Below are 11,192 nucleotides of genomic sequence, written 5' to 3'. Positions count from 1 at the left end.
CAACATTTCGGTAAAATTTCAAAGTCACTTTTTCCATAACTCCATACAAACCTTTGCAAAATTTGACCCCCTTACAATCATTGATTGTAAAATTTACCCACCCCCCAAAAAAACAAAACAAAACAAAACAAAACAAAACAAAAAACAAAACGGTTTCGTAAAAGGCAACCCTCCTGATTACCTCCGACCCCCTCCCTGTAAAAAAACTAATGCTCCCTAAGGCGAAGAAAAATTAAAAGTTTGTTTCTCATCCTAGACATATTGCAAAAATGAGTTTTGACATTGCCAGGGACTTTGTAGACTTAGAAAAAATCTGGGTCCACAAGAATGGATAATGCGATACATTATCAGTCATAATCTGGTGATATCATCACAAATTCACTGGTTTTGACAAAGCTGTAGTATAATATATTGTAACGTCTAACTCTTCAGAATGAAAAGCCAGTCCCCAAATTAAAGCTGTAGCTGTCAACAGTGGTTCGCAACTTTCTTTTCTACTTTGTAGTGTATATAGCCTTCAATATCATCAAAATTCTTCAAACTTTAAAGTGCCCCTCCTCACCAATAATGCTTGCTAGACCGATGTGATGCTAATTATCACGGGGCGAATTGATGCATGCGATTGATAAGCATAACCATGCGCTGCAACCATACACAACACCGGAGTATTTACGCACCGGATCTCTCTGAGCCGTGTGGATTTCAACGGGATGGACTCTAGCGCCATCAAACGACAATTTTATAGGAGACAGTTCAGCTACTAGTATTCAACCTTTGGCCCGCTTGTTATTTTTTTGAAAAGCGTCCAGGCGTACACGACTACAGGTCAGTTCAACAAACACAAGTACCCGACTAAAGTAGGTATGTTGAACAAGTGGTAACGCATGCAAAACAGTGTATGCCATTTAAGGCAGTATTTGCCGACGAACGCAACGACGCGGTAGTTAGAGGTCTGTTTAACCACAGTCCCGACACAACGTAGTGTTTGATATTGGCATGATATACCTATACCTTCCCATTGATACCTCCTGTAGCCACTACTTGTAGCTTTTGACTATATGGTTAACATATCACAGTAGCATGGGATAAAGTTTCACATTTCACTGAAATTTTATGTTAATAGAGACACATCGTTTTGCATTGTTTTTAAAAGTTAGATTTTTAAGTGCAGTTCTATTTTTAGCACAAAGGTAGTATGTTACGCACGGCGCAGTGAAGGTCAAAGGCCGGGAGTCGGATTTGGTAATGCACACAAGATTTTGACACGGCACTATCGAGCCATAGTCGTCCATGCCATTCAGTGTACATGTTCTCTGGGGATATTTGGGGACCAGAACAGAACTGTCATATATATGCCAGCGAATGGAGGTAGCTACTCACTCTAACAAGGGCAGTTTCGCAACACCCGGAGGTCATGAACTGGGTACCCTTGAATAGAATAGTATGCAGCTGAGGGTGTGTCATTTTTAACGTGAGGCAAGAGGGCGACTAATCTTGTGTTTTAATAGGCCGTGGTTATATTCTACTTATGATACGTATACCCACATTTTGAAACAATAGCCACAAAAGCTGCGCTGGTATCAATCAAAGTGGATGTTGAAAGCGTAGGGGTTTCGCACTTTGAACAGGGAGGGAAGATTCAAGTAGCAATGTCCCCTATTAACAAATCATTGTGGTGGAAGCATCAAGCAGATTTTTCGATTGCATATAATTAGACCAGAAGCATATAATACTCGTGGGACCGATGAGGGCGGTGGAAGGGGGGGGGGGGCAATACGTAACCTGCGTTTCTTTTAAAAATTGTCCCACGCTCCGAAATATACGTATATAAGTTAATTTCTATGTGTTAGTGGCAGATTGTCACGACTTACTCTTAGCCAAAGAGTGGCGGAATATAGTATTCGTGACGTCATGTCGCCTGGCTTACACGAAATTGCGAATGGCAAAGAGAATAAAAGTACTGTCAAATCTACTTCAAGTTTGCGAACATAAATATCGTGTAACTGCATTTTTAACTATCACACACACACACACACACACACACACACACACACACATATATATATATATATATATATATATATATATATATATATATATATATATATATATATATATATATATATATATATATTGTTTATGAATTTGTTTTAAACCATAGAGAATGGCGTCTTCCCTGGAAAGCATATACAGCGACATCGAATACTATTTCTATACTTACGAGCTGTACGGACAGAGAATGACCACTGCATCTGACGAACAATGGAAGGCTGAATGGGAGAGCATCATCAAGGGTTTGTCGGAGAGGGCAGTAGTTCAACCTGAAGATGACGTTGGGATGTTGGCAGTAGCAGCGGGACAAGGTAGATTACTATCATCAATATTTTCGTAAACAGCTCAGATCTTAATTTAAGAACTACTTGATAATCATTATATGGCTGTACGTTCCAATGTGCGTCTTTAGGTGGTGGGCCCTATCATGTGCGTCGAAATCGAAAGACTTGAAAATTTGCTGATCTTTCCTTAACGAAACTTTCAATTCTCTTCTCTTTTAAAATCAAGAGTAAAAATCTGGGGTCACGTGCACCTTGCAATTGTTGGTACTATGAATACAAGTTACCTTTCAGGTTTTTTAAAAGTCAAAACGGCAACATCCTTTTGATAACTGTACACAGAAATTTTCGACTTTCACAAAAATAATGCGACGGAAACGTTAACTTTACTAACTCGGTAGGCCATGATCTTCAAAATAAACTCCACAAGTTGTAGCCCACATGAGCGTAGCTGTGATATCGCAGCTATTGTGGCGTATATCGAACGCGCTCGGGTCATCGGGGTGGCCATGACCCCAATGACCCGAGCGCGTTCGATATACGCTGCAAGTACCGGCTTCGATATCAAACAGCTAACATGAACGATGTACGAGTTTTAGGCACATTGTATCTTATACTAGAAATTTAATCATTTTAATAACAGTTTCACAGCCTCTAAAAGTTTTCGAAGTGCAACCTGTCATCCATTTTGAATTTGCCGATTGAAATTTAGCTGATCATATCCGTCATAAAATTAATGCAGAAAAAAGTACTGCTCTACGGTTACACACGCCGCCGACTAAAGTAAATTTACCATTGATACGGTCACTTTAGTTTCCCTTTTTTACGATAAATGAGATGTCAAAGGTTAAATGACCAAAGCCCCAAAATAGATGAGCGGGAGTTAATTCTTCCTTGCTCATGTGACAAGTGTAAATCGCCATTTTGTCTTGTTATTCCTATATGTATCTGAGCACTTCGATTGGTCGCCTTAACTTATACGGTATGTAAATGGACAAAATTCTTCAATCTTCTGCAAACTTTAAAATGAGTGCCACGGATAGGGTGCATGGTGTATGACATTAACTATTTTAATGTGATTATTCAATCTCACTAGAGCCTTGGATTTTGGACCTCAGCATTCAAAACGTTGTACTTGGTATATTTCCCCTTTGCATTCTAGGGCATACAGATGCGAATGCAGGAAATAAAGTGTAACACGAGTGGAACTAATTTGGGATAATTTGATTTCATATTTTTTGAAATTTCTCAAATTGTTAGGTGCCAGATAGTTTAATGTTGCAGTAATACAAATTACTCATAAAAACAAGTGTGTAATGTAAACAGAAATGTAGATAAGTTTACATTTGTAGATTAAATCGATATTAATTTACCATCCAATTATCCCTAATTAGTTCCAATCGTTCTGTGCCCTTTCTGTGAAAAACAAAATCTAGTATTCCAAGAAGATAAAACTCATCTTCTCAGTGTATTTTCCAATTTACATAAAACTACACAGGACTTATTGCCTAGCCTTATAAAAATTAGTAACCATGCACGAGAGAAAGTGGCATCATTACTTTCAACACAGAATACTGACATTTTATTACAGCTGCCGTCTTTATTTATAAATCCATTGATAAGAGAAGAAAATGTAAAAGCACTGTAATTTATATTTTCTTCTTTTCGGAAATAATAAGTTTTTGTGTATACTTGGTTCAGGTGTCCACTTCTGTATACTTGCTGTATCGTCGTAGTTCGATGATGGGCGATGGCCCTTTACTTGATTAACGATTTCATTTCATATTTGCACGATAATCGTTGTGATATGTTTCGAAATTAGAGAGACACGGACTTGGGCTCACCTGGTCTCGTAATTTCAAACAATATTTTCCCAAGTTGTGCCTAATTGATTCTTTAGGATACCGTCGAGAAAAGACTAAGTGATACATCTATACGCCCAACGATTAAGACCAACCTCCCTCGCTCATTTCTCTACCTTTGGTCTTTTTATAGGATACTTAGAGAAAAAGATCATCGAAATACTGATAAATTGTTCCCTAATTCAAAGCTAAAAGTCGAGATTGTCGAGCCCGCCAAAGAACAGCTTGACAAGTTCAAGGCAAGTGCCAAGGACATGACCACGGAACATCCGAATCTCACATTCACGTGGTTTGAGGACACATTCGAGGGATACATGGCTCAAAAACAAGATAATGGAGACGATCACAAATTCCATTTCCTGGTGTGCTTAAATGGTCTCCACTACTTCGATGACTGGGCATGCGCAGTCGACCAATTTTATGATCTTGTGTTGCCAGGAGGAGTTATGACAAACACGATCGACAGTGGAGACAGTAAGTTACACATTCCAAGTAGTAGTGGCGCTCCAAAAATACTTCACCACAGGTTGCCAGAATGAAATTAATTAACTCACATGGCCACTGAAAATTGTACCAAAAAGTCAAGATACATGTTTAGCTTGATGACCTTTATTATGGGGGAAAGACTTAGATCTAACCATTACCAAGCCGAAAGCAGGTCAAAGTGATATATCACACGAAATGTGCACACAATCCGTGACAAATTACGTCCACTCCTTCTGATGTCGTGATTCTTGATATATCATATTCTAAAACACTTGTTTTGACATTTTCGATTTGAAATTTCGATAATCTAAGTCGTGACAATGCCCCAGTCCTCAAACGTTCACAGTGAATAAAACAGAAGGAAGATGCACGACATCCTTCTTTTTATATATGTAAATACAACGGCACCAGACTTTAAATCAAATAAGTCAAAACGTCTTTTTAGCGTGACCAATCACGTCCAGGTGATGTGTCATCTTTCAGCTGTTCTGGGCTATCATCGTGCCAACTATATCATTGGGCACATTGCTTTTATTCCTTCTGGCCTATACAAATTTAATATTCGATAAGGTACACTTCTTGCATGTGAGTTTGACCCAGAGTTTGACCCACAGCGCCCTCTATCGTTAGTTTGATGGAAACGGGGCAGAATATACAGGGCAATCATCATTGCTAAAAAGGTTTAGCTAGAGAGTGAGATTGTTTAATGTTTCTTGTACCGTGGACGAAAACGAAAATTCTCCGCGCTGTGTCAATATCTTCGCGCTGTGTAAAAATCTGCGCGCTGTGGGAAATTTATCTCCGTGCTGTGTAATCTCCCCGATGGAGGTAGTCTCGGTTACCCAGACTCCTCTGCGCTACCGGCGAGAACTGTTCTCGCCGGTAGCGCAGAGGAGTCTGGGTAACCGAGACTACGATGGAGGGAAAACCGGTAAAGGGAAACCTAAGTCTAGGGAGTGTCACCATTTATCCCTTCTAAAATCCACCTTGAATAAAATGCAGCTCAAATTTGCCACATGTTTGCACCCGCCAGCGACTGCGGCGCGACGAAGGAGACGTTGAAGTAGTCGACATTTACGAAAATAAACTCGAAATCCCATGGGCGCGAAAGGGCTCATGGGAGGAGCGTGCGTGATGTCATCGGCGATACATGAGCGTGTGTGACAGTAAAAAAACAGAGGATAAAAACTGCAACAAGTTAAAACAAATACAGTAAAATACTGACCGACCAGCGGGAATTAAAACACTTGCAAAGCACAGTGAATAAAAACGCAGACGTTTCGAGTGCGACACTGACGAAGGGTCGCACCCGAAACGTCTGCGTTTTTATTCTCTGTGCTTTGCAAGTGTTTTATTTCCCGCTGGTCGGTCAGTATTTTACTGTATTTGTTTTAACTTGTTGCAGTTTTTATCCTCTGCGTTTTAGCAAGTATTATCTCTCGCTGGTCGACCTAATTTTTACTGTATTATTTTCCACTTGCTGCAGTTTTAGCCCTCTTTTGAGGTCGTTTGTAATTTTTATCGTGTGTGACAGCTTACCGTAGCATTGGAGTCTATGACTGTCTAGTGTAGTTCTGCACGTTACAACTTTTTCATGCTCAGTAGAATGAAGAATGAATTAAGTGCAGTTAGGTGCAAAAACGACTAAAGGAAGAACAAAAACGGTGTTAGCTTTTACTGTTTTCCCACAGAGCAGCTCCTTCGAAGACAGTGGCTATTAAAAGAAAGTCCGGCGAGTCGGAGGTAATAGGGCCTAAAATGTTAAAAACTGTCAAGATACTAAGTTATGTTCTGCACTTTTCAAAGGTCTGCGAAATTGCCGAGATAAACCGATAAATATGGGCAATTTCGGGACTACACCTCAGCCTAGAACGACTTCTTGCCTATCGTTTCTTGGCACGCTGAGAAATAGCTGATATTTACCCTATAAATATTGGCAATTCCGAGACTCTGATATCGATACCAAACGATCATACTAGATTTCCTTGCACTGTGTCTCGACACGCCGAGTCTTCAAAATCACCAATATTAAGCCGATAAATATAGGCGATTTCGGACTTTAACTCTGATACTAGACGATACTTTGTCAAATCGTGGGTAAATATCCAATGTATATCGGAGATCTAACCACCTAAGGGAGCATTCGTTTTTACGGGGAGGGGGTCGGTGGAATTTGAGGGACAAATGAAAATGTAAGCTACCCCCCTCCAAATCAAATTTCTAAAATTTAACCCCCCCCCCCTCAATTCATCAATTGTAAAATGTGACCCCTCAAAAAATCATCAGATTTGATAAACCTTCGCACCCTATGGCCCTGGGCTGAAAAATTAGGCCCTTCAAAAGTGTTTGCAAGAAAAAGAGCTACCCACCCCTTGAATTTTCATGCACAAAAAAACAGCGACCATCCCCCAGATGTCAAAGTCCGTATCAATAATATCTATTGAATTATAATTTCCCATTTGACCTTTGACCTTTCAAAGAATCTTTTTTGAACTTTACAAATAATCACTGGGTTAAATTGTCATATTGGTTTTTCAGATCAGCTCTTTTAAATATAATATTCTCGTCACGTACATTTATATCAATTGTCAAACTTTTTTAAAACACTTATTTTAATAGCTAGTTTTGTATTGTAAAAAATACATTCAAAGTTTCCTCACATACCACAATTTAAAGAGAATCAATATTTTTGGTGACGTTCCAAAATCAAATTTCTTGCACACACATGAACTTGTAATCGCCCTTGTCTAATCAAGAACGTTAATGTCAATAATCAAGAGTCTATAAAAAGACAGATTTAGCTAGTTTTGTATTTAAAGGAAATTATTCATAGCTTCTCATAGACTACTCATAGATTTTGTATGAAGGACCAAGTAACATTTCTGTGAAACTCAAAAGTCAAATTTTTTCCATAACTCCATACAAACCTTTGTAAAATTTGACCCCTTCCAATCATTGATTGCAAAATTTGACCCCCCTTAAAAACGGTTTCGTAAAAGTCAACCCCCCTGATTTCCACCGACCCCCTCCCTGTAAAAAACGAATGCTCCCTAACAGATCTGACCACCCGACTACCTCTGTCCGACTCTTAGTTCAAAAATAGCATCCATGGCCGGTAGTCAAGAATCCTGCATGTTTTACATTATTAAATTTATTTATACAAGAAATACATTTTTACATTTAAAGCATTTTATCATTAAATGTCCACATGAAACTTCATACACATAATTACTAGCGGGACTTCGTCGAAAGGACCGATCGGATATCATCGGGAGTTTCCGGGAGGGCCTTGCACGAAATACATTCTTTACATGTAGGCTTTAAAAAAATTTACTTGACGATCAGGACTTGGACAGAGGACCGATCGGACATCATCGGGAGTTTTGGCTTGTCTTCCACGAAATACATTATTTACAGCGATAGACGATACTCGTAACTGGATTGTCCATATCGCGGGTAAATATCCAATATAAGCTTATATCGAAGATTTCATCACTTTACAGATCTGAGCAAGCACGACTTCCTCAGTTCGACCCCAACTTCGAAAAACGGACGTTACTACAGATTTTTCAAATCGCGGTAAATACTTTCCGATATATATCGGAGATTTCGCAACCTTACAAAGACCAATTTTTTTTTGTAAAGATCTGGCCAAGCTCGCGCGAAAACCAGCCTTGCAAACAAATTAACATCGCGATGTAACAGTCTGTAATTAACACTATTTCTAACAACCACTCGGCTATTTACTATCGACGATGAACATTTTCTATCCTGTAAATATTTTTCGTTTTTCTCATCAGATTTGTTACATATTTCATAATTTTCTCTGGTTGCACTCCTCGATGAACGTCGACTTTAGAAGTTCGATATCGCGATGCTCTTTTGTTCATGTTGTTTGCAGGGCTGGTTTTCGCCCGAGTGCACATGGGTTGAATCAGATTACAACCATTTTCAGTAATAGATATCGAAGCCACGGCAGTGAACTGCAATAAAAAATGCTCACACTAATTACGAACGCTTCCCCGCATATAGGCCTAGAGAGAAAATTGGGCTCTGCGTAAATTTACAAGCGCAGCTAAGCACAGTCATCATGTACCTAAGCGAGGTGGGTGTGCTCGAAAAAGTAGATCAATGCAAGTTTTGGATTCAAAATCGGCTGTTTCGGCGGAGAAACTGCGGGCCGTATTTCCGAGGTGCTACCAGCGATTTTGTCTATGGCAGTCAGCCGGGCTGTGGTGGGAGGCCGTACAACTCCGTAACACACAGCCATGCAGAGCTACGTTAAATGCGGCCGTACCCTTCTTAGTAGACACCCGTCGTACTGACATTTGTTTAGCAGTGCTGTTTCATTTATGAGTGTTTTCTTTCGCTGTTTTCGCATTCTGGTAGCTAGCAAGCATATAAAAACTGGAAACTAACACCGACCGCACAACAACTCCGTGGATACGTACAGCTACCCTGTATCCGCACACGAGTAGCGGGTGCTGCCAATGAAAGCCGATCAACAGCTGCGACCGGCCGCCCGTGCTGGGTGATCTCATTACCGTGCTCGAGCTTGACTGGTACATTTTATAACTAGCGAAATTTTAGTTTTTTAAAAATCTTGATGGTCGTAATGTGACGTTCATAAAATATTTTGTATATATATGACATCTTTAACAATTTGAAAATATGAAAGATTAAAGTCGGTGCTGTAGCAAAGCCTTTTTAGTAACATGATTGCCATGTATTCTGCCCCGTTTCCATCAAATTAACGATAGAGGGCGCTTTGGGTCAAACTCTGGGTCAAACCAGGGTCAAACTCACATGCAAGAAGTGTACCTTATCGAATATTAAATTTGTATAGGCCAGAAGGAATAAAAGCAATGTGCCCAATGATATAGTTGGCACGATGATAGCCCAGAACAGCTGAAAGATGACACATCACCTGGACGTGATTGGTCACGCTAAAACGACGTTTTGACTTATTTGATTTAAAGTCTGGTGCCGTTGTATTTATATATATAAAAAGAAGGATGTCTTGCATCTTCCTTCTGTTTTATTCACTGAGGACTGGGCATTGTCACGACTCAGATCATCAAATTTCAAATCGAAAATGTCAAAACAAGTGTTTTAGAATATGATATATCAAGAATCACGACATCAGAAGGAGTGGACGTAATTGTCACGAATTGTGCACACACTTATATTATCATATATTCCAAATCACTGTGGCAGTGCTACATCACTTGTTAGAGCGCCGCTACTGAGTTTTTTGCGTTTTTTCTTTCTCGTTTTGTTTTGTCTTTGTTTCTTTTTTGGAGCAGGTGCGGTGTGTACGTGCACTCTATTCCTTTCTGTTGTCCATTACATAATTGGATGGCATAGTTAAACGATGCCGTGGTAGAGCCGACCGGCACAGTAAGGGCTTGGAATATCGAGTTTGATACATTGAGCGAAGCAACAATATTAATATGAGAAAATAATTGTATTTCACCCATATTTGTTATTTTAAGGTGAAAACCTCAGTGGAAAATCTAACTAATTTTCTCTTCTCTGATACAGATAACTTCAATAACCTCTATGGGATTGATGAAATAATTTGTCCTTAAATTATTATTTTTTATATCTTATATCACTTTTTCCAACAGGTGCTTGCGGTATGCTGTTTACAAAGTACAGGGAGTGGGAAGGAAATCCCATGAACCTCCTAACCGCACACGATATCACTTCCTACATGAAAAGGAAAGGACTGAATTATCAAATCTATTTGCGTGAGGGCGCTGTTGATGTGGCCGAAGTATTTGACGACAAGTCTGCAGAGGGCAACATGATTCTTGATTTTCTTGTGCAACGGAAAGACTTCAGGAAAAACGCTCGAAAAGAACTGTTGAAAACAGTCTTAGATTTTGTAATGGAACATTCTCACGAAGAGAAAGGAAAGCGTTTTATGAGTGACGATGAGATTGAAATAGTTGTCATAAAATCTGCGTAGTGTCACACTTTACACTCAGCAAGCAGACTAGTAAAGCAAGACTCAATTTAAACTGCCCTTATTTCACTCCTACCAAGATTGAGAATAACACTGCGAGATTAAATCAAATTTAGTCCAGTACTGCACATACTTCATGTTGAACACATGAATAATGGTAACAGGGGGCTTTCAAATGCATCCATATTGTATAACAAATTAGTGTAAAATTACTAAAGTACAACATATACATGCTGCCAGAATATTAAATTACTCACTGTCATTGACTCTATGACCACAAATGCATTTGGCAGCCCTGTGTTATTACATACACTAACACCTAAATGTGTAATCACGTTTCACCAACCTATATCATGGTGCAAAACTATATCGGACAGGTCAGCAAAAAGGAAATGTATGTGGTGGGTTTTGAATAAAATGATAAACCAGATCTCTAAATAGTAGTTATTTTTACCAACAACGTATCACACTGCTGTTATTGAAGGATAATCGGTGTAAGTGAGAAATAAATATTCACGATGTTCGACCTTTGACATATGA

At 39.3% G+C, this 11,192-nt stretch overlaps 1 protein-coding gene across 4 annotated transcripts; it reads left to right on the top strand.

Moving 5' to 3' along the window:
• The first annotated feature begins 718 nt into the window (after positions 1 to 718).
• On the top strand, positions 719 to 11,192 carry LOC139135847 (histamine N-methyltransferase-like). Of its 4 annotated transcripts, none has more exons than XM_070703636.1 (4): positions 729 to 861; positions 2,162 to 2,363; positions 4,329 to 4,669; positions 10,312 to 11,192. In XM_070703636.1, the coding sequence occupies exons 3-4, from the start codon at positions 4,450 to 4,452 to the stop codon at positions 10,653 to 10,655; spliced, it is 564 nt and encodes a 187-aa protein (XP_070559737.1). In that variant the 5' UTR covers positions 729 to 861; positions 2,162 to 2,363; positions 4,329 to 4,449; the 3' UTR covers positions 10,656 to 11,192. The 4 variants fall into 4 exon arrangements, with proteins under 4 accessions (XP_070559893.1, XP_070559737.1, XP_070559812.1 ...); XM_070703711.1 differs by having other exon boundaries at positions 758 to 825; XM_070703792.1 differs by lacking the exon at positions 4,329 to 4,669 and having other exon boundaries at positions 719 to 861.

Source organism: Ptychodera flava, chromosome 1, assembly GCF_041260155.1.
Source record: "Ptychodera flava strain L36383 chromosome 1, AS_Pfla_20210202, whole genome shotgun sequence".
In the NCBI taxonomy this organism is placed as follows: Eukaryota; Metazoa; Hemichordata; class Enteropneusta; family Ptychoderidae; genus Ptychodera; species Ptychodera flava.
This window is presented reverse-complemented; position numbering and strand designations above follow the sequence as displayed.

Bases quoted from the DNA above. Each gene is read 5' to 3' on its own strand.
- LOC139135847 (XM_070703636.1), top strand. From the start codon at position 4,450: ATGACCACGGAACATCCGAATCTCACATTCACGTGGTTTGAGGACACA. The intron at 4,670-10,311 runs GTAAGTTACACA...TTTTTCCAACAG, and splicing joins CACGATCGACAGTGGAGACA to GTGCTTGCGGTATGCTGTTT.